Source organism: Babylonia areolata, chromosome 11 (assembly GCF_041734735.1).
Source record: "Babylonia areolata isolate BAREFJ2019XMU chromosome 11, ASM4173473v1, whole genome shotgun sequence".
In the NCBI taxonomy this organism is placed as follows: Eukaryota; Metazoa; Mollusca; class Gastropoda; order Neogastropoda; family Buccinidae; genus Babylonia; species Babylonia areolata.
In genome coordinates, this window is record NC_134886.1 from 32,443,691 (window position 1) to 32,467,388 (window position 23,698).

The window sequence follows — 23,698 nt, forward strand, 5'->3', positions numbered from 1 at the left end:
TCATTTTTCTATTAAATGATTATTTTTGGACTATGAATTTACTATGTAACATCATGATGAAAATTTTTTACATTGAAATGACAGTTCAGGTGTTTGTTGATGGCTGTTCCATCTGTAGTATTTTCTCCCGCCTATTTAAAAAATAATATTTAACATATTCATTTGTTCTGGTATCATATTGCAATTCGGTATTAATTGTGCGATGCTCTTCATTACCGTCTATAAGCTACTTGCAGCTTATTATCATTTATTGAGAAACAGTCGTTCTGCGTTCAAAATATTCTGCCGTTCGGTAATAGGGTACACGGAATGCATTGCTAATTTACCGGTAGACGAGTGAAAATGAAAAGCTCCTTCCAAAGATGGAAGTCCTGACCAGATTTTGACAGCAGAAAGCAAAAAATTTCTCTAAAACGGTGACCATTAGCAAGAGCAGAACGCGTGCAGTGATAGAAGAAAGTATATCAGAATTGTTCAGAAACCTTTGTCTTAATCATGACGCCATGCTTTGCTCTTATGAGCCTCATTTTGACTGCAGTCTGAGACAGTAGAAAAATATTTGGTCGCCATTTTGTTGTCTATTTCTGGGGTCATTGTGAGGTTTTTACTTTTTCTGCACATCCTTCGGGATGGGAGAAACTAAAATCATCTATCACATTGATGATGAAGATACACCATATTTGATTAAGCTCCCTGTGCCTGCTGATCGGGTGACACTCGGGGACTTCAAGAATGCCTTGAACAGACCAAACTACAAGTTTTTCTTCAAGTCTATGGACGATGACTTTGGGTAAGTTGTCTGGATTGCAAAACCGAATATTTTATTTCATGATCTTTTGAATTCAACACAATAGTCATTACGGAAATTGTAAAACATTGGAAGTGCATAATGCAGGATGCCTATGTAAAGACCTGAGCAGTTTTAAATGATCAAGAATGTTTTGCATGATGATCACGATGATCTGCTTACAGAAAAAAAGCACTTTGAAAAAAGTCTGGCACTCTTACTGTACGTAGACTGTTGCAGGTGTTTTTTTTTAAAATGTGGTTTCTTCTAGGTCTATTCTATCACTCTACCCATTTGTTGATAGACTAGTGTGGTTTTGCATCTTTAGTTCTTACGACAGCATCCCAATTAAAATTGTGGATTCTGACTGAGCATCTAGAATGCATTTTGTAGTAACAGTAATGTGCCAGTAGTTAGTAACTAAGGAGACTGGTGATGCATTCACTGTAGAATCGTAATTCTTTGATGATGATCATTGTTCAGTGAAGATGAGATTGTCAAAACTGAAATGAACTAGTTTTGGATCTTCTGCTGTTCTGGCCCCCAGTTGTGGCTGAATGAGAATATAATTTATAAAGGATCTTATATTTGAGCCTCATTGTAGCACTAACAGTACTTAGCACTGTGCATGATTGGTAATGGTAGCTTTGAAGAAAAGATAGTATTCCACTGAGCTGTCAAAAATAGTGAAATTGGCTTCAACAGTTAAGATGAAAAATCTTACACTGTAGAGATACATTTAAAAGTATTATTTATAAAATAATGTATAGCTTTAATCCTAATTTGATATTATTATGTTGTTTGTAATTGTCAGTTTATGAGTCAGAATGGAAAAAAAATCAGGATGGTCGAGCAGTATTTTTTCCCTGTATGACTTATTTAAAAAAAATTTTTTAATTTTTAATATAACTTATAAGTTAACTTTTGCTGTTAAGGTTGTCTAATATAATTCTTAATGTAATACAGTTGTGTATTGGTTTATTACTTAAAGTATTACATATGTACACGTGTTTGCAAGCATTTGTCACAATATCAGTGTGGGTGTGCGTATGTGCACATTAATGTGCATTTTCATTTTATCAGTTTTTGTCAGTGATCTGTTGTAAATTCATACTAATTGTAGTTTACACTTTACATTATGACTGTGAGCATGTGTCGTCACAAATGAAAAATAGCCCGGTGCATTTTTTTTTTACCACCACCTCCTATTACCCATGTCTGTATTTTATTTCATTCTTCCCCTTTTCAATGAAAAGAGAAGTATCATTGGGTTGAATTATTTGATTAAAAAAAACAACCAAACTTGCATGTCAATAAGGGAAACAATATTTTTTACCAGAATACAATTTCTAGTCTATGACTATATCTATCAGGCATTTTGAAAATTGCATAAGTGTAAAGCAGGCCTGGGGTATCTGAGTGTGCATTAATTTTATTTTGCACCTATTATTTTTTTTCATCTGGAACATTTAATCGTTTTGATTGTGCTATAACCTCAGTTTGAAGACATGAGGTGGGCTACCTTTTTTTTGGTCTTAAGAAATGTGCTGACTGACTGCAATTGATGTGTGTGTAGTTGGATGCTCGCACGCACGCGCGCGCGTGTGTGTGTGTGTGTGTGTGCGTCTCACTGTGTGTGTCTCACTGTGAGTTTGTGTGGGTGTTACTATATGTGTGGTGTGTGGTATGACACTGTCACAATCGTGACTGTGTTTTTGATTTTGCATGGGAGGAGGGTGATGTGGGAGGTTGAGTGATGCTGTTTCAAATGAGTTTTTCTGCAATATACTACAGCGAGTTTGTAGTTTTGGGGTAGCCAGTTGGTCACTTGACTTATTAATTTTTTGTAAAATAGGTCATGCTAAAAGGGCTTTAGTAGATTTCTCTTATTCTCTTACAAAATAATGATTTGCAGTTCCTGAGTCTTAAAAATATAGATATCATCATTACTGTTGTTGCTCTGCAGTTCGCCATGCAAGGAGCAAACAAATGATGTGGAAAAAAAAATCAAATGTGCTGAGGAAACTAATCGAGGTATGGTGACACGAGCATCGTCACTAGGGTATTGTGAACTGCGGTGGAATGCAGTGCCAATGTAGCTTTTTACTTTCCTATCAGTCTTGTTGATTCAAGGTGAGGATGGCATTGATACATAAAGAACATTTCACTGTAACTAGTTTAAGAAATCATCTGTATCTTGGAGCTTGCTGCCGAAAGGAGTTGCCTAATGTTGAGAAAAATGAAAACAATTTCAGAACAGTTATCTCTTTCATTCAACACTTGTCTGGAGAGTCTGAATCTGAGAGATTTCTTTAGCGATTGTGGGCAGTTTACTAATTTACTTCATTTATGTTATGCTAGTGTGGCCCAATCAGGATACGTACAAGCACAATTTTACATGTGTTACCATTTTTATTTTGTCATTTAAGCAGCCTCACTTCGTTTTCCAGATATAATCATATTGTTTCCGTAACCCAACTTACACATACTGACATAGATATTAAGATAACATCTTTAAGCCTTTCACCTTGAAGCACGGATACCTTAATGCTTTAGGGGGTAACCGCATTATTAACAGTCCAGCCAGTCACTTGAGTATGCTTACTACTTTGAAATTGGTGACTGCCTTGATGCCTGGTTGAAGCAACATCTCAGCAAGTTTTGGCTCAGTTTTGATGTGTTTAGTGAAGTGAAAAGTTGTTGAGCATGTCAACATGGCTCCCCATTCTTATGATAAGAAGAGGTAGCTGGAATTTTGTTTGATTTTCTGCACATTGACAATAGTAACTTCAAAAACATGATAGAAAACGAGTGTTGTTGTTAATCAGCTGAATTGATTCTGGTTATCTTGATTACATGCTACAAGTTACATCAACAGGATTGGGGCAGGATGGTGGTTGAATGGGTACAGAAACACCCCCAATATTCTAGCTTGAAACTTTCATTTGGGGATTTTCATTATTATGAAACCCTTCTAATGAAAGCTTCAAGCCGAAATATTTGGAGTAAGCTTTTGTTTCGTAATATTGTGTGACTGATAGTGTCTATGGGCGTGTGGGTGGAGGGGGTATGAGTGGGTGTTTGTGAGTGTTCATGCATAGTGTTTGTTAGAAATAATATGATTGTGGAGGAAAACAAGATATTTGCTATTGTCTTTTTTATCTAAATATTTGCAAATGTTTTTGATTTAGCACCATCCCATCCTTAAAATTAATTAAAAAAAAAAAAAAAAACAGACTTGAATTTTCTTCCTTTTTTCAAATCTTTTTTTTTTTTCCCCTAGATTTGAGTTATCTTCCCCTGATTGGGAATTATCTCATCCTGTCAACATTGAACATATGATAAAATTTTATATTTTCCATACTTTTTTCTTTTACTAAGAAAACATACTTTTAGTTTTACATTCATTTGAACATTATTTTATTTAATTTTGTTGAGAGGTTGGTGATTATTTTACAGAAAATTCCAAAAGTCAGAGGGTTAAAGTGCATCTGATATTTTTCTTGTGGAAAAACAAGAATGAAATTAAACAGTTTGCTGACATGGTACTTCAGAGATTTTATTTTTAGAGACATTTTCTTAATTTGAGGATTTGGATTTCCAAAAAGCAGAGGAAAGTACTTTCCTAAACTAACGGTATAAGGCCAATGCAAGTGACAGTGACACATAAGATCTGATGTCTTTCAGCTGTGCTGCTTTGATTTTGTTTATTTTCCCCTGGTATTGATTGAACCATCATAAGTGTGAACACTAACTACGCAGAGAAGTCAGCATAGGTCAGTGATTCAGCATAGAAGAATAAAGTTTAGTAATGACTATGTTGAATTTTCTGTGTTCTTCATGACAGCATGCATTAGTGCTAGTCACATGCATACACACATGTGTGCGCATACACGCACATCAGGATTTGAATTTAGCGGATACCTGGGTGCAAATGTTACAAAAAGTTGGCTCGGGCACGCAAATTTTCTGTTGAGAGTGTCCAGTTGGCACTCAGAAATTGATAGAGGTGAAAGAAAATTAATTAAAAGACACACCAAGAAAGCAAGCTTGAACGTGGTTGATTGAAATGTAAAGTGTCATCTGCTGCAGCTCTCTCCACGGAGCAGCATCTTTACGCGTGCATAGTTGGATGTTGATGTTCATGGCGTGTTATCTACGGTGTTTCCCATCTTCAATGTTAAAAGAAAGGCTCCCAAAACAGAGACGAAAGCTCAGGATGACAAAAAGAATAAACAGCAGGAGTATGAATCAAAGCGAATCCCAAAACAGAGACGAAAGCTCAGGATGACAAAAAGAATAAACAGCAGGAGTATGAATCAAAGCGCCAGTGCATGTACATTGTAAGCAAGCACATGTAAAATTATGCACACACGCACTCACAGAGACAGACAGACAGACGCACAAATACACACAATTGCTGCTTATCCAACAGTGTTTCATCTTGAAATAAATTTTTGACTTCGACTCGCAGTATATAGAGAGTGAGAGTGAGATAGAACTTGGTAAGTTAGAAGGGTATTTTGTTTTTGTTTTTGACTATTCTCATGTAATTTTTTGCAAATTTTGTTATATTTTTATCTTTAACTGTTAAAGTAGCTATTAGAGACCCTACAAAAAGATTTTTTCTTTTTAATGATTATTTTTCAGCAGCACGAGTGTGTGTGCGTGTGTATATTTAAGAGATAATGAGATTTTTTATGTGACGCTTTGGGTGTGTGCTTGTGCACGTGTATGTGTGCACATTTATGTCATTATGTGTTTTTCATGGCATACATGCCCACATTGTTTTGTTTATGTATACAGCTATTACAAGTTAACATTGCACTCCAGAATTTTTATCATGGCGTGAAAATATCCCTTGGAATTCAACTTGGATCCCACTCTTCAACTTCTAGTGACAAAAGGGGTAGCTCAGAAAATACAAAGAACATGTGTAAAATGCAGTGAATAAGAAAAAGAAATCTTCAGCCAGAAAATTTCTTGCTGTTTTATGATACTTAGTAGTCATCATGAAATTTGAATCATGATAATTCCGACAAAAATAATTAAACTTTTCCCCAACAACAAACTATGGATCTCAAAGTCTCTCAAAACAATTTTAAACGAGAAAAAGGTAGCGTTTCAGTCAGGGAACAAGAAGGATAGGAAACTGATACAAAAGAAGCTTAGAGGTGAATTACGAAGGGGACAGAGGGAATTCAAGTCAAAAGTAGAGCAACAGTTTCAGACAGGGAAAATGGCAGATGCATGGGATGGGTTAAAAATTATCACTGGAGAAACGAAAAGGAAAACAGTAGCTTGTAAAATGGAAAAGGATGAACAGATTGATTTTTCAAATAAACTGAATGATTTCTACTGTCGCTTTGAAAGGAATGATCTGGGAAGGGAACTGGATAGTGTTATCTCACAGTTGCAGGAAAAGATCAAAGATAGGAACACAGATGAAGACTTTGAGATCGATGCAAAAGTTGTTGAATCTTTATTTTTAAAACTGAATGTCACGAAGGCAATTGGCCCCGACAATATCTGCGGAAAATTACTGAAAACATGTGCTTCCCAGTTGTGTGACGTGTTCTGCAAAATTTTCAACTTGTCTCTGAAGGACTGCTCTGTCCCCAGCATCTGGAAAAAATCTACTATCTGTCCTATCCCCAAGAAAAAGAACCCAGCCGCACTAAATGATTACCGTCCTGTTGCCCTGACTTCAGTAGTGATGAAATGCTTTGAAAAAATTATTCTCCGACATCATCTTTCTTTCACTGAACAGCAGCTTGACTCTCTTCAGTTTGCTTATAAAGCACACAGAAGTACTGACGATGCTATCCTAACTCTCCTTCATAATGCTTTCCTTCATTTGAATAACACAGGATCTTTCGTTCGTATCCTTTTTGTTGACTTCTCTTCTGCTTTTAACACAATACAACCTTATCTCCTTGCCCTCAAACTGCTAGGCATGGATGTTGATCCGAAGCTTACTCTTTGGATAGTAAGTTTTCTTCTCAATAGAACTCAGTCCGTCCGCTTTCATTCTGCCCACTCTTCTCTAAAATCTACTTCTACTGGTGCACCCCAAGGTACAGTGCTGTCCCCTGTTCTTTTTACACTGTACACATATGACTGCAGAGGCATGGAGGAAACTCCTGTCACAAAATATTCTGATGATTCAGCAATTGAAGATCTGTCCAACTCTGATGCTATTTATTTCAGTGAAATTAAAAAGCTGTAAAAATATTAAGGTAACATTCTTTAGGCACAAGCTGACTTTGACAGTAATGTTGATTTCCATTCCTTATGAGTGTTTATATCTTTTGGAATTTTTTGTTGCAGAGGCTTGATGTTGTTAATTCTTAATTTCTGTTTATCGATGTTGATCGAGCCCTCTTCGTTCATTTATGTCTGGTCTAAGTGTCTGTGAGTTACTTTCTTGTGGGATCGATTTTCATGGTGTTGCTAAATGGGGGTTACCAAGCTAGTTGCCCAAAGAGCTGTAAAGAATCGAGTGGATTAGAAAACGCGATAGAAGAGACCTATTTTAGGCGAGTATTATGAGTCTGCCATACGGACCGCTCAGGAACTTTAACGTGAATCCAGAGGGACGACTTTTTCGTTAACCACTTTTAAAGGTCTGGAAGACTGGGGGGAGAGGTTAGGCGCGCGGGTCGCGCGCACCTAGGGAGGTGAAAGGTGGAACTGGACCCTGTCATTTCGGTGTGTGTGTGGGGACTAGCTTAAGCGGGACATGTTATAGAAAGGCGATGAGGAGAAATGGCATTATCAGGGTGTACCAATGAATGCGATGCTACGTCCATTTTATTGTTCCCGTCTTACTTCTCTTATACATCCGCACCGTTTTTAAAAGCGAAAGGAGAAATTTTGTTCGGCTGGGATTTATTACTCTGGTAACACAGTTCCCGGTGGGGGTGGGGCGGTGGTGTTGAGGTTTGCGGGGGGGGCTCGCTGTGGGGTGGCGTGCTGATCAGTTGTGGTTTTCCGGTCATTTATTCTATCTATCGTCTTATTCAGTGCGTAGGGATGACTTATATCAAAGTTTCTTGGACCTGTTTTTACATTTCGATACTAGTTGTTCCTCATGGAGGTCATATGAACAGTGATATTTACTTGTCTCGTAATTTTGAGGGTGTGTTGGCTTTTACCAGTTATGGTCCATTTGATACTTGCTGTGGATTGCCCTGACAACCAAGTGGGCAATCATTCTTTTCGACTTTCACCAACCCGGAATACGACATCTCAATTGTATACACCAGTTTCCAGACAAGTATCGGATTTTTGTGGCAGTTCGATTCATGAGGTACCAATATTGCAGAATAATTTCCACAAATATGTTTGTAAATATTGGGAAAATTACGGTGTCACTAAAATCATGTCCGTTCCTGTAAACGAGGCATGTAGTGGCCTACTAGATCAGGAAGTTTGGCACGCCGTCAGTTTTATTGCCCAGCCCTCGGCACTTGAGTGCAGTGGGTTTTATGTCCCCACAACTTGCACACTGACTGGTAACTTGGTTTTTGGTTGTTTTTGTGTTTTTCCAGGTGTTGCAAATCAATCCAAAGCATGGTTGACTTAAAGGCCACACGTCCCTAACCGTTCATTAGACTAACAAGTCGCATTGTTCCGGCTCGATGTTTGTGCCATCCATTCTGCCCAATTCACTTTGGATGCCAGTGGGTGTAATCCAATTAGGACCGGAACCCACGAGTGGTGGTGCGAACTATAGTGGGAAGCCACATTTTGATGAGGCAGAAACAGGCAATGGCATTACGCCCATCCAGTGGGATGATGAAGCACGTGCTCCCAGACTACCAAAACCACGTACTTTGACGAGCTCTCTCTTACCTACACTCAATAAACATCTTTATTCCAGATCGTAAACTCATAGTTGTCTTTGTTACCTTTTTGGATCACTCTTCGCCATTGACTTACAGCTTCAGAAAAACAATCTATTATGCAGAATGTGTGAGTATAGCTTTATTAAGTTAGACCCAACTGTTCGGTGTGTTCATATCCAGTGGCAGTGAGCATTCTTCTTGAACCAGGGTAACCTTTCCTAGGAATTTCTTCTATTTCCCACGGAGGTTTTTGGTCTGGTACAAAGGACACCTGCCATAAGCTATAAAGCCCCCGCTAAAACATGAGTTGGTCTAAGGACATTCACAACTTAGCTGAACTATCATTTAAAAACGTTGCTTAATGGAAAAATTGCCCGTACGCTGTTGAGGCTTTACGTTGTCAATTCACAGTTTTTCTTTAAAGGTTCACATGTGCTTAGGAATGTTTCCATTAATAAAAGTGTTCTTTCCTTGCCACCCCGCCCTTCAACGACAGAGTTTAGATGTTTTTGCATTATACATTGTCTCTCACGGGAAAAGCTGAGACAGATGTACCAGCCTTCACTTCAATACTGTGCTAGCGCGGCGTGATGCCATTTTCAGCCTCTCTAACATTCCTGTGGAGGAGAGGGCTGCCCTGCGGTCCATCCCAGCACAGCAGCACTCCCTCTTCGGCCAGTTCCCGCTCCATTTTGTCAGCCACAGGGCAGAGACAAACAGGGAGGTGGCCTCATATTTGGCCCACACCTCTCATGGGCTCCAGGGTTCTATGCCATTGAAGAGGACTGGCCACCAGGGCCCCTCCATATACCACGCCGCCTGTCAAGGCAGCGTGTGCCGAATCAGTGGCAGAGGAATAAACCACCTTAGGTCTGTCCAAGCCGACCGGCCATGCCCAAGGCCAGAAGGCAGCACCCCCAATGACTGGGCCCCGATTCAGCACCGCCAGTCGTTCAGCCCCTCCAAGTAGGAAACTTGTCCCGGCATGCACATCAGTGGTGTGCTCTGGGACTCAACGACGGGATTATGTCGGTGCTAGAGTCGGGGTACATGCTGTCTTGGGTGGAGGATCTCCCCCCTCTAAAGATCCACTCTTCCTCCTTAGGTGCCCAGCTCGACGGAGCAGGAGAACGTCCTAGAAAAAGAGATATCGCACCCACTCCTCATGGGGCTATATCTCAACTCTCGGACCGGGCCCCGGTTTTTACGGCTGGTTGTTGGTGATTCCAAAGGTCTCGGGAGGGTGGAGACCAGTTTTGGACTTGTCCCCCCTCAACAAATTCCTCCCCAAAATCAAACTCAAGATGTACACACAGGCACAGATTTGGGAGACCATCCAACAAGGTGATTGGCCTACCTCTATCAATCTGGAAGATGCTTATTTTCATATACTCATCCATTCGGCATCCCGTCGGTACCTGAGGTTCGTGTGGAGGGACAAGGGGATCCAGTTCCCGGCCCTCCCATTTGGTCTGTCCCTTGCCCCTTTCCTGTCTACCAAGGTGGTGCGGGAATTGGTGTCCATCGTCCACTCGGAATCCATTTGTCTCTGTGTGTACCTGGACGACTTGCTTATCCTGGCCCAGTCGCAGGCCCGGTGCCTGAGTCATACGGCCAGACTTCTAGACCTTTGCTCCCAACTGGGCTTCCTCATGGACCAGCAGATATGCGATCTGTCCCCATGTCAGTCCTTCGACTTCTTAGGGATGAGATTCGACATGCGGTCTATGATAGTCTCTCTGGCGCCAGATCACTGGTACCGTCTGGCAGGCCTCCTCAGACACTGGCGCCACTCCTCCCAAGATACAGCGCAGACACTTTCTTCCCTCTTGGGCATGATGGAGTCCACGGCACCTCTCATTCCCCTGGACAGGGTTCTCAAGCGCCCTCTCCAGAGGGTACTGAGGTTACGCCGGTCCCAGAGCACTCAGCCATGGGATACCCAGATATGGCTGGGCGAGTGGTTCCTCGAGGTGACATCAGAGTGGTTAATCACCCCCTTTGGACACAGGGGGTGCCCTTAGCCCCACCTACTCTTCAGGTGGCACTCTTCACAGACGCCTCCTCCCTGGGCTGGGGAGCCCACATGGACTCACTCTATGCAGCAGGGACTTGGTCCCCGGAGGAGCGCCTATGCCACATCAATGTTCTGGAACTGGAGGCAGTTCGCAGGACTCTCCTGCACTTCATGGGGGAGGCCACTGGCAAGACCATCCGCTTGTTCACGGACAAGACGACGGTCGCATGTTATGTGAACAAATGGGGGGAGCGCACTCGGCAGACCTCTCAATGCGGACTGAGGCTCTCCTCCGTTTGGTGCCACAGCAAGGGCATTGCACTTTCAGCGAGACACTGAGCAGGAAAAACCAACTTCTTGGCAGATGCTCTTAGCAGGCCCAAGAGTGTCATGCGCACAGAGTGCACCCTGGACAAGGACAGCCTTCAGGGGGTGTGGGAACAGTGGTTTCGGCCGATGGTGGACCTTGTTCAACAAGAGACTTCCCACTTCCGTGTCTTCGGTTGCCGACCCAGAAGCGTGGGCAGTGGATGCTCTCTCTCTAGATTGGAGCAGTCTGATTGCCTCCGCGTTTCCTCCCTTTCCAATTCTGTCCAAGGTGATACGGAAAGACAGATTGGAACACCCGCAGCCGATCCTCATTGCGCCGAAATGGCCAGCCCAGACCTGGTTTCCGGACCTTCAGTCCCTGACACATGTTCCCACCCCTGGAACTTGAAATCTCATCTGCTGAGGCAGCCTCACTCGGGCACTCCGCATTCCAATCCTCAACTGCTCCACCAGCACGCATGGCTGCTGTGCGGTCGGAACTGTCAGCATCACCATTGAAGTCCTCGACCCCTCGGTCGGCCTCTGTGTCGGCTGTGCTGACCCAGGGGTCTGCCTCCTCTGACCTCCTCTCCATAGTCACCAGAGCAAGGAGGCAGGGAATGGAGACTTTGTATGACTTTCGCTGGAAGATATGGTTGCGGTGGTGTACAGCTCAGGGCATTACCCCTACGAACCTTACGAGCATGCAGCTGGCCAACTTTCTGGCTCTCTGCTCCTCGGTTCATCCTGTCTGCTAGTTCTGTGCGAGGGTACAGGTCTGCCTTCTGTACCACAATGCAAACAGCTAGGTGGTTCCGCCTTTGAAGTGGATTGCCTGCTCAGAGAGTGCCCCTCTGAAGGAAGCTAGAGACCCCAGAAGAGTGCCCCTCTGGGACTTGTTCCTGGTGCTGGATTTCATTCGAAAACAGCCCTTCCTACCATTGGGGACTATTCCTGTTGACATCCTCACCCTCAAGACCACTTTCCTTCTGTGGCTGGCCACAGGCAGTCGTAGAAGTGAGCTGCACGGGCTTAGTGGAATGCCACAAGATCTGGCCTTCCACAGAAATGGTTCCATCACTATTCGTTTCCTTCCAGAGTTTCTGGCTAAGAACCAAGACCCTGAGGTTCCTTCCCCCTCTCCGAGGGTCAGACCTTTGTCTGATATTCTTGCCCAAGACGATGAGGATAGGCACCTGTCCTGTTCGGTGTCTCAAATATTATTGGGATAGGTCTCGCCATAGGCGTTCTTCTCAGAGGTGTCTGCTCATCTCCCTCAATGAGAATTACAAGAAAGACATCGCTGCAGGCACCATTTCCCGCCAGGTTTCCCAAGTCATTCGTAGAGCCTACTCTCATGCACACAGGGATATCAGCTGTCTTCATCCCAGGGCACACGAAGTGCGGGCCATAGCTACTTCGGCTGCTTTCCAGCACTCAGTGCCAACGCAGCATGTCTTGGAGGCAGCCTTCTGGCCGTCTGAGAATCCCTTCATCAACTTCTACCTCAGGAATTTCCGTATGACCAGGGCTGACGGTTCCAAGGGGATTTCCTTTGTCGCGGCTAACACTGCCGTCTCAGTTACAAGGGCTCCCCATATGAACCAGTAGGCGTTGCCCGCCTCCATTTGCTTTAAATTCTGCATCAGTTTGACATGGTACAGTATATGACACCAAAAGGAGGAGTTTGTATTATACTCCATGTTTGGTGTTAAATATACTTACCATGTCAAACTCGAATGCCCGCCCTGTCCGTCCCCGCGTCTCCGCCGTGGTTCTCATGGGGCATTTTTGTTCATGGCCACGGAATGATTAAGCGCTTATAGTTTTTAGAGGCGTTTGATTGGCTGAGAGCGGTGGGCCCATCTTTTCACTGTTAGCCGCGCGAAATTTGGCCAAGCAGAGCAAACCAATAGGCCTAGTTTGCATCAGTTTGACATGGTAAGTATATTTAACACCAAACATGGAGTATAATACAAACTCCTCCTGTTCCTGGTGTGAGAAAAACTATCTGGATCTCAACGCATTGAAAACAAAAGAAATGTTAATAGATTTTCGGAAAGACCCCTTGCCTGTAGCTGACCTTGTTATTGATGGTCAAACAGTGGAGAGGGTCAATGAATATAGATATGTAGGGACCATCTTAGACAATAAGCTGACTTTTGACAGAAATGTTGATTCCATTCATAAGAAATGTCAATCTAGAATTTTTTGTTTACAGAAGCTTAGAAATGTTGGTATAAATTCAAATATTCTTCAAAGTTATTATCGATGTTGTATCGAGTCCGTGCTTACAGTTTCATTTATGTGCTGGTATGAAAGTTTGGGAGTGAGGAGTAAGCGTGTTTTGAACGATGTCATGAGTGTATGCAGTAAAATTGTGGGAGTGAAACAAGCTAGTATGCAAGAGCTGTATGAAAGTCGAGTGGTTAAAAAAAGCAGGCAGATAGCAACTGATGACACCCATATTTTAGCAAAGTATTATGAGCTGTTGCCATCAGGACGACGCTACAGAACTTTTAAGTTGAAATCCAGAGCTGTGAAGACTTTTATTTCACGTTCAATCCACCTTTTAAATTCTTGAGAACTGTGTGTGTGTGTGTAGGCGCGCGGGCGCGCGCACTCTCATGTGAGACGTGTGAAAGTCCGTGCATGATAGGCTGTACCTTGTTCTAGTTGTGGTGTGTGTGTGTGTGTGTGTTTACTGAGCTTAAAACGTGACAATTGGTTATAATGAATGTGCAATATGTAGGAAGAATAATGTGCAATATGCAGGATGAATGTACAATGAATATGTCTAATGCTAACGTCCATATTCTAAATATATTTCTGTTTAATAATTACGATGTAATAATTAATTGCAATGTTTTTAAAAGCGAATATGTGAAATGCTTTTATTTCAGAACATATGTTTATTACTCTTGTTTAATCAAGTTATCCGCGTGTGTGGGGTGGGTGTGTGTGTGTGTGGGGGGGGGGGTGCGGTGCGGGTGTGTGCTGATTATCTAGTTGTGGTTTTCCGCAATTCATCTTTATTCTTATCTTATCCGTCTATTATAATCAATGTGCAGTATAGTAGGCTATGTTTATAATTATATTCAAATGGTGTTTCTTGGTTCTTTCTGTTTTTACATTAAGAATACTAGTTATTACCTGCAGTGTGTGGATGTATGTATGAAACGATGTATGTGATATTTTTTACATTTGTATCTTCGTAATATTTGTAGGGGCTGTTGTTGGCTTTTACAGTTATGGTCCCCATGTTGTTTACTTGTCTATGTTGTGATAATGCACCTGACCAAATTTCTTCAGTTGGAGATAATTATTCTTATCGTATCTTATCTTATCATTTCATTATCATGATTATGAATATGATAATTGTTTATCCAGGTTTCAGTATAGAGAATCGTGTTGTATGTTGATGAACAGTTTCTTTTATTTCATGAGGTACCACTGATATGTGACATGATATTATTTAATTTCAACAAAATTATGTTTAAATAAATATTGGGAAAAAAAAGTTTACTGGAGTTGTGACACTTGAAATGTATCACATTTTAGTCCTGTTCTGTAAATCAGTGCATTGATATTTGTTATTTCTCAAATTTACTAGAATTTCAAGGAAGTTTAATTGCCACTGCCGTCATGTTTTTGTGCCCAGTCTTGAGCACTTTGAGTCGCAGTGTCACATGGATTATTGACATGTACTTCCCTACATTATCCTTGCACAACATGGACATTGGTAACTTGGGGTTTTTTTTTGGTTTTTTGTTTTTTGTTGTTTTTTTTCCCCAGTTGTGTCTGAAAATAAAAAAAGATTAAGATGATTAAAGCACCAGTCTAAACTGTATTATACTAACAAGTTCTGAATTTTGATTTCATTTCTGCCTCCGATTGTTTTGATTTTGCCTCCAATTCTGCCTCCAATTCCTACTTTGTATGACCAGTGCTGTATATATATATACGTTAACCGTAATCCCATCTTGAGTGTTTTTGTGGTTGGTTGGACTATAGGATAAGCCACATAATTTGATTTTGAGTGTTCTTATGGAAAACCAGATGTCCATAGTGGCAATTACAAAGCCATCCAGTGGAGATGATAGCAAAGCACTGATTTATGCTCCCAGTCTCATCCACGTCTTTCACAGGACTCTCCATCTTACTTCTACAGCTTCAATAAAACAATCTTATTATTCATGTTTGGTAAAACAATAGTTGTCTTTGAAATTTGAATCCTTAATTGTTTGATAAAAGATCAATACTCTCCATCTTACTTCTACAGCTTCAATAAAACAATCTTATTATTCATGTTTGGTAAAACAATAGTTGTCTTTGAAATTTGAATCCTTAATTGTTTGATAAAAGATCAATAATACCATGTTGTTGTGAACAGTGAGGCATTAACTTTAACTTAAGAATCAGTTGGTAACTTTCCTTGGAATTCATCTCTATTTCTGGTAGATTTTTTTAAGTCTGGGTCAAAATGACACCATGCCAAAATATTAAACTATAAAAGGCCAAACAGTAAAATCCATGAGTAAGAACTAAAGAAGAGAATAAGAATGATGGTGATATATATCAGTTGTAAAAAAAACTTGTATGTCTTTAACTGGTTTTAAAAAAGATTGCTCCCAGTACCTGAATTAGATGGCATTAATAGTTTTTCAATTCCAGTTTTGTATGCTTTAAAGAATAGATTTACAACAATTTTTGTTGTCATAGGAATGTTTCCATTAAAAAAAATGTTCTTGAACTTTGACACAACGCACCCTAAATGACTATGTTTGAATGATGATTATTTTTTATTTATACATTTTCATTCATACACCATTCTTGTTGTGGAAAAAAGACAATAAGACAGATGGAAAGTAATGTTCAGCTTAAATAATAACAAAAGAAAACTGTTGGCTTTGTGCATGGTTTGCAGCAGAATGGAGATGGTATAATGTTTTTCAGTTTGATCTCTACTGTGCCCCAATTGATTGCTGGTGTTAGCAGTATTTCTTCCAATGGTTCTCCACTATTCCAATTTTCCATTGCACCACTCATAATTTGATTCAGTTGTGTGAGTTAAAAGTCCATGAGAAAGCAAAACCAGGCTGTAAAAAAAGAAAAAGAAAAAAAAAAGAGTACAGTTCAGGATTCAAATATACAGTTTCAATTAAATCAAGAGAAACTACTAGTGCATCTCATCTGATCTGGTAACTTTCTGTGAATGACAATTTAGTGTGGATGTGGAGTGAGAACTTAAATTGTGCATGCAGAGAACTTTGCAGATTGGGCAGACTTGTATATGTTGTTGCATAAGTGTAATTTCATACTATACAGACAGAAGGTTTACGGATCCTTAACCATCAAGTGCTATTGGAAATGAATTGGAAGATTTACTGCCATCAAACTGTTCAGAAAATTTAAACAGATATTATTTTATGGTTTGGTATCATATGCTTTTCCACGTCAAACTGGTGGAGGGCAGATAGATGGAGTAGTTTACAAACTCCATTTCTGTTTTAGATATTTACTCAACTGTCACTTGTCAGTAATGGTTGTTTGAAAAGAAAAAGTCAGAAAAAATTAACTGCTTGTACAAGTTGTAGTGTTTGCATTCGAAGTTACACATGATAGGCATGTAATTTTCATGCAGATCATAGATATATTTTGTTATAAAGTACATCTAAATATAAGTGATAAACTATTCCACAGCAAGGATATGAATAGCTCCTACACAAACATTTTTGCCACTTGTGCCAGGAGACAATCTTGGGTAGTATGAACTTCAGCAGTTGGGTGCCATGCCCACCAGCACCCTTCCCTTTCCCCTGCTTCTCTGCCTCTCCACTTCTGACTCACTTTTTACCCCTTTGCTTGCTGCTTATCTCCATGCCCACTCCATCCCATCTGTCTCACAGTAGGGCCTCCAGGCACTGGTTCTGATTCAGTATAGCCAGTGCTGTTCTGGAAAAAAAATGTTGATGACTTGCCTGTGTAAACAAAGTGTGTCTCCCTCTCAGGGTCTGTTACTCTGTTTAATCACTGTCTTGCTTTTCTCTGCATTTGACTCTGTCAGTCATTTGTGTGTGTGTGTGTGTGTGTGTGTGTGACCTGTTTTTTTTACACATTGCTTTATTTTAATTTGTGTCTTTCTAGGGTGGTGAAAGAAGAAATTATTGATGATGACGCTCATTTGCCGTGCTTCAATGGACGTGTTGTGTCCTGGGTAAGTGTGTCCATTCATTTGAGTGAAAGTAAAACTTGGTCCTTTTAGTTTTACTGTTTTAGTGTTGTTGATAAGAGTGTCTGTGTGTGTATGTAGATGGTAATTGATATAAATTTAACCTTGGATAATAGATTGGGTTGGGTTCAAGAAAGTTACGTTAGTGTTTATTCCTTATAAAAACCTGAACATATTATAAAGGAACGAATAAACATGTCAGAATACTTTCTATCTTTGACTATGGTTGCCAGTGTCTGGATTCTAAGAATTGTGTTATCACTTATTGTATATACATTTTCTTAATGTGTGGAATTTTACTTTTAAAAAACCCAGTTCAGCTCAGGAATCAAGGTAGATAAAAGTACAAGTGTTCTGTGTGTTAATGGTATTCATTTAATGACTGGAATTGAAGTGTTAGGATTGTTTGGACAGCAGTGTGTATGCGGGTTTTTCCCTTTCTCTACCCTGCTCCCTTTGGTTTTGAGAGGTCGTATGTCTTCAGTTTCTATACTGGGAATGGGAATGGTTAATTTCAGCTGGTGCCTGCAGAGAGCAGTGCATCCGACACCCAGTCACAGTCCGGTGATGTCCACATGCCCACAGAAAGAGTGGGGGGCATCGGAGACAGTCGCCCGCCTTCCTTTCAGTAAGTACATGCACAGGGCACAGATTAATTGTTCTGGTCTTAGGTTAATAGATATGATTGCTTTATATGTTATATTTTTTTCTATTGCACCTAATGACACTAACCTGATTAAAAGCAAATCAGGTGCTGTGAATAAGGTTGTCCTAGATAATTGTATTTATTGCTGTATATGGTAAAATGTCAGTGGTTAACTATATCTGAAATATGGCTATTTAATGGCTTTTAATTTGATGATGGAGGCTCCAATGATAGATATTGTTTGTCGATAAAAAGTGTGTAAAACAAATTGCATTTGGTAATGCCACCAAAAGTGAAATAAGAATAAAACAAATTGTTTTCTGTACTGCAGTAATAACTGCCTTGATCAAATATATAAGTGATTGAAGAGTATGTGTGTTTGCTGATTTAGATTATTAAAAAAAAAAAAAAAAAAAAAATAAAAATCTGAATTTGTGACTTGAGAAAGTTATGCATGTAGCAAATTTGTGTTTGAAATTTTCAGTTGTTCAGAGCTTCATCACATTGAGAAGTAACATGGCACATGATGTGTTCCAATCCTTTTATAATTTGTTTCCATTGATTTATTCTTTGGTGTGGATGGTAATTAAGAGGAATGGTGTTATCTGATTATTTGTCCACTAATCACAATTTTTCAGACACTGTTCAGTCAGTTTTAATGTGGGTTGGACCAGTTTAGTTTGGTTAGAAATCATGAGATTGAAGCTTTTTATTTTTTTGTAAATTGAAGTTTTTGTTTATTGCTGCATGTATGATAAACTGTTCAGATTTATTTTAAATTTGTCATACTAAACAGTCTTAACTTAATAGACTAATGCAAAAGCTAGAGTTCACAGAGAGGGTAATGCATGATTGTGGAAAGTTTAGCTCTGTCCAGGGTTCCAGCATCCCCTTGTCACCTCTAGAAAGTATGCTTGATAGAGGAATGGAACATAATGTTTAAATGAACTTATAAAATGGATGTAGTTTGTGCTCTTGTAGATGGTTTCTGATTGATGGAAGCTGTTGTTTGTGAACACATGGCTGATGTAGGACATATGTGTTTTCAGTGCCAATGCATCTGTGGTGAGTCGTGAAGAGCCATGTGATACCTGTACAGAAGAATCAGAGTCTGTGATGGGTGGGGCCCGCAGAGGTAAGTCCTACCATGTTCTTTTAGTGTTCTTAACTCCTCAATTTTTTATGATTAGAAAAAAAAGTAACGTAATGTAGGGAGGGAAGGTAGGCTTTTTTTTCTTGTTTTTGTTTTTTGCTTATGTTTTAACACAAAGTTGGACAGTTCATGGATATTTATTATAAAGAATAGGACACATCTTTGCTGCTTATCCTGTCGGCCACCCAAAATATTGTGAGGAATCTTTTCTTTATGTCAGATTGTGCATTTATGTGGACTCAAGTCAAATTGAAATGGTGTGGATGCCATGTCCTTGCCATATGATGCTGTTTTTCACAGCTTAATGTGTAACCAACACAGTCTATAAGATTCCCCATGTGTGATGCAGGGAAGCTATTCGCGGCAACAAACATAGGCAGATTCTTTCCTTGATAGGACAAGATCAGATGAGCTTGATCTTTGGTTTTCTGTTTTGATTTTTTCCCAAGCCAGAAAAACAATCCCCATAGGTTGCCATAGAAAGATAGGTTGATTATGGTGATCACATTTTTTACGGTTGGCTTTATCTGTTTCTTTTGTGAATATCTGTTTCTTTTGTGAAAATTAAAAAGTAAAAGTCTTCAGAGAGATTCCATTAAAGAGAGCCCATTGCGTCACAAGAGTCAAATTAGCTGCAGTGGAGTATCTGTGCTTAATGCTTTCATGTTAATACAAGGGTATTACTTCATAGAACATATTACATGATTGATGTGAATGTGAAAGCCATTTTGGTTTATAGATGTGTTTCATGAATTATTTGAACATGGTTTTGTAATGAGTTATTTGCAATACATTATTTCAGGTTTTTGTAGAGTTTAAAGAAATCCTTTGAAATTTTTATGATTGTTTCATGTTTTAACATGGTTTTATGAATTATTAAAACAAAATGTGACCCCTCAGGGCATCTTATTTTGATCTCTCCACCATTAATGTTAATCTAAAAAACAACAAAAAACAGACAAAAACAAGAGCAAAAAAACAAGATAAAATTCCCATTGAATTTGAAGTCAAGTTGATGTGAAGAATTGATCAAAATATAATAGATAGAAATTCTTTCTGATCCAGAATTTGGAAGATAGGTGAGGTGTAATGAGTAAGAACTGTGGAATTAAGCTGTAATGAAAAAGAACTGTGGAAGTTGTGGATGAAGCAGAGGAAGAAGAGAAAGAAGAAAACCAAGAGAGATTTGCAGTCGTGTTAAAAGGATGTCTTCATATTTATGTTAGAATTGCATCTGTATACATTTGTGAAAACAAATGAGTAACTATTAGCACAGCAGCAAACTGTGCAGTTGTCAAAGATTTTCATTTGCTGTTTATCAAACATCTTTTCATTATTGTTAATAGAACACTAAACTTATAAACACGCATGCACTTGGAGCACTAAATTGGGTCTATGAACAACTTATTTGTTTTCAATAAAAATTTAAAAAAAGACCAGGAATCTTATTCTAAATGTGAAGCAAATACTGACAGTGGAGATGCCATTTACTAATAGTTGATATTTGTGATGTGAAGCAAATGGAGAACATCCTTTTGGTAGTGAAGTAAATAATGCCAATATGGATGACCTCTACAACAATGGCCGTTTGCGTTGTGAAGCACCAGCACGGATCAATGGTCATTCAAAGCATGAACGGCACCACCGGCCAGAGAGAGGTCACTATGAGACATCCACCATGATGAGCAGCGACCTGGAAACCACCAGCTTCTTTGACTCAGAGGATGACACAGCTAGCAGGTAAAGTAAACCCTGCCATTCATCACCATCATTTCCTTACAGTGCTTGACATACATTTTGTGGAACTTCGTTCATGTCTTTAGAGTTTATGATTTCAGCTGTATGTTGTGAATATTGATGCCTCATTTTCTTTTCTTTCATTGTTTTTTTTTTTAAATTATTTTGTGTAACTGAAGATTTTTAAAAAGATGTATTATCCATACTTTTTAAAGACTTAACCAATTTACAGCTGTTCATATTGTGAATAGGTCTCTCATATTAGCCTCTTTTTTCTGTTATATATTTTAAACTGAATACTTGTGTGAAGTGGTGCACAGTCAGAGGTTTATTGTGACAAACATTTGATTCTTTACAATGTATGTGTTTGCCCAGATTCTCCACAGTCACAGACACCACCACCAGCATGGCCTCTAAGTATGGCCGCCACCGCCGAAGGCGGCGACGTCATCGGCCGCCCCCAATCAGTAGGGTGGGTATTAACAAGGTAACTAATCACTAACCCTTTTTCCCTTGTTGTGCATTACTAGCACTTCTCACAATGGTGTTGTGTGTGTGTGTGTGTGTTTGCCTGCTTGTTGGCATGGTACATGACATTGTTGTTTGCATGGCAGTTTTTGTTACTGAGACTGTTCTGGATTTGTAAAGTGCTAAAGCAGGTCAGATTCTACAGTTGGGTGTATACATGGATGAGTCAGTTAAGCATCTCATCCCAGAGCTGTTAGTCTTGGGTGTGAGGCATAGAAAATTTGGCATTTTTGTTCTTTCTCATTGTTTTGTCACTTTGGTGGTGTCAGTATTAGAAGGGTTCCTGTCCATCTGTTTATAGAAAATGTTATCCATTGTTGGCCATTTGCCTAGGGTGGTAGTCTACTTAACACCTGATTGAAGGTAAGCATTGTACTGTTTTAGAATGAAAAAATTGGTTTGTAACTGAATCAGTTTATAGAGAAAAGTTCTGGCTTATGTAAATTAAACAAGATTGGAACAAGCAGTAGATGGCTAGTTGATGACATGTGTAATTAAAGGTAATTTTAGGTAGAAAATTTCTTTTTTTCCCAAAACATATTTGAAGTAATTTTTTTTATAGATAGCAGTTATCATTTTCCCCTAAATGTGTGGTGTAGAAAATTTCCTTTTTTTCCCAAAAAATATTTGAAGGAAGTAATTTTTTTTTTTTACAGATAGCAGTTAATCATTTTTCCCAAAATGTGTGGTGATATCAGTGGATGATGAGGATATAAAGTAATGTTCATGGGTGTTCTTAAGTCCTTGAATGTTACAGGGTGTTATTAAGTCCTTGTTATGCTGTCCTTTTTAATGGACAGTTAGATACAGAAGGAAAGAGTGAAAAAGTGGGGGTAAGTAAACGATACAGTGGTTTCTGTTCTCAGAGGAAACTTGCAGCCTGAAAAACAGAGGTAATGTTTTTAACTGCTGTCTGTATCTGTATTCACATTTGTTTGAGGTCTCTCTAAGTGTTTCAGTTCAGTCATATGCTTTCAGAAGTGTTAAGATGCTGATGCGGATTTGCCCAAGACCTTGGGTTTGTCATCACCTTTCTTGTTTCACTTAAGCGTTCTTGGGGAATATACGATTGAAGCATGATGCCTTTTAGTTGTGGCAGGATTGTATGCATGTGTGCCCTGTTCCTTTTTTTTTTTCTTTTGGGAAGATAAAGAACTGGTAAGGGAGGAATTGAAAATTCTGTCAGATTAGATAGTTTGAATGGAAGAAATAGGTCAGATTAGATTGCTATGCTGTATAGATAGGTATAAATAGATAAATAGATACCTGATGTTTCTGTGTTACAAAAAAATGAAATACTGGATATTATTATGTCAGTTTATCTTGTGTAAAATATTATATCTGTATTTCAGAGAATGGCATATTGGATATTGCTATTTTTGTATGTGAAAAAAAGAAAAAAAGAACTTACGTTTGGAATGAAATTCAATAATTTACTGTGTGTATATTTCAAAGAGGAGATTATTTTTCGTTTGATGTTGGAAGTAACTCGGTACAAAGTATTGTCAGTATTTAATTGATGTATTTGGAAACAGTTGCAAAAAGCGTGCACAAATTGATTGTACAAAAAGCGTGCACAAATTGATTTTAGTGGTATATTCTGATATACATTATCTGATTATGCAGAAGAAAAAAATCAGAAAAAAATGTTGTTTTTAATTTTTATTTCAAACTATTTTATGTTAAAAGAATGTTTGATTTGCAATTAAGCAAGTGAATGATTTGGTGAAGCAATGTACAATAGAAAAATTTTAGACATGTGTTGGTATGATTAATGAACTTTATTTTCTGTATATGATTCAGTTAAAAAAAAAGAAGTATTTTAACAGTCCAAAAACAAATTCTTCAGAATTGAATGATGCTAGCAATGGCCTTTCCCCTCCTTTGAACTCAACTGTCAACTCTTGAGGTTGAGTATTTTATGCTTTATTCATCAAGAAAAAGTAGCATGAATGAAACCATCTTTGACTATTTCTTCCAAAAGTGCCCATTGCAAAATGCAAAGTGAGGAACTTTGTCAGCATGTTCCCAGCTTGGCTTCACCCCTCCCACGTTCCTTCTGTCCCACTTGTTCGTCTCTTCCCCCCAAAACACAGAACGTTCATGGATGTGCATGACAACAGGCATAACATTGACCCACACTTGACACATGTTTCAGGAGCAAGAATTCTGGATTAAAGTTTATTCTGTAAGGGTGAATAATGGAAAAGATATAAATCCGAATGAGATTGTTCAAGACAATATTTACAACTCTGTCCTCTCTTTTTTGTTTTTCTGTCACTTTCCCATCCTAGGTTCTTTTAAGTCTGTAACAGTTGAAATTTGACTTTTACTGAATCGGTGCCCATTTCAGTACAGATTGGTGTCTTAAAGTTTTGTTTTTTTGTTGTTGTTGATAGATTCCTTTCTCATCCTGTTCCTGGAAAAGTCATGACACCA

The 23,698-nt window shown here is 39.2% G+C and overlaps 1 protein-coding gene across 6 annotated transcripts in view; it reads left to right on the forward strand.

Moving 5' to 3' along the window:
• Positions 1–351: 351 nt before the first annotated feature.
• Positions 352–23,698, forward strand: part of LOC143287666 (segment polarity protein dishevelled homolog DVL-3-like) — a 57,566-nt gene continuing 34,219 nt past the window's right edge. For 3 of the 6 annotated variants that reach the window (XM_076595835.1, XM_076595836.1, XM_076595838.1), the window contains exons 1-6: positions 352–790; positions 17,111–17,180; positions 17,714–17,823; positions 18,891–18,976; positions 20,596–20,734; positions 21,107–21,218. In XM_076595835.1, coding sequence (XP_076451950.1) covers positions 630–790; positions 17,111–17,180; positions 17,714–17,823; positions 18,891–18,976; positions 20,596–20,734; positions 21,107–21,218 — 678 coding nt within the window. In that variant the 5' untranslated portion in view covers positions 352–629. Of the gene's footprint in view, positions 791–12,768; positions 12,905–17,110; positions 17,181–17,713; positions 17,824–18,890; positions 18,977–20,595; positions 20,735–21,106; positions 21,219–23,698 lie in introns of those variants that run through there. The other 3 variants (XM_076595837.1, XM_076595839.1, XM_076595840.1) reach the window with 2 other exon arrangements.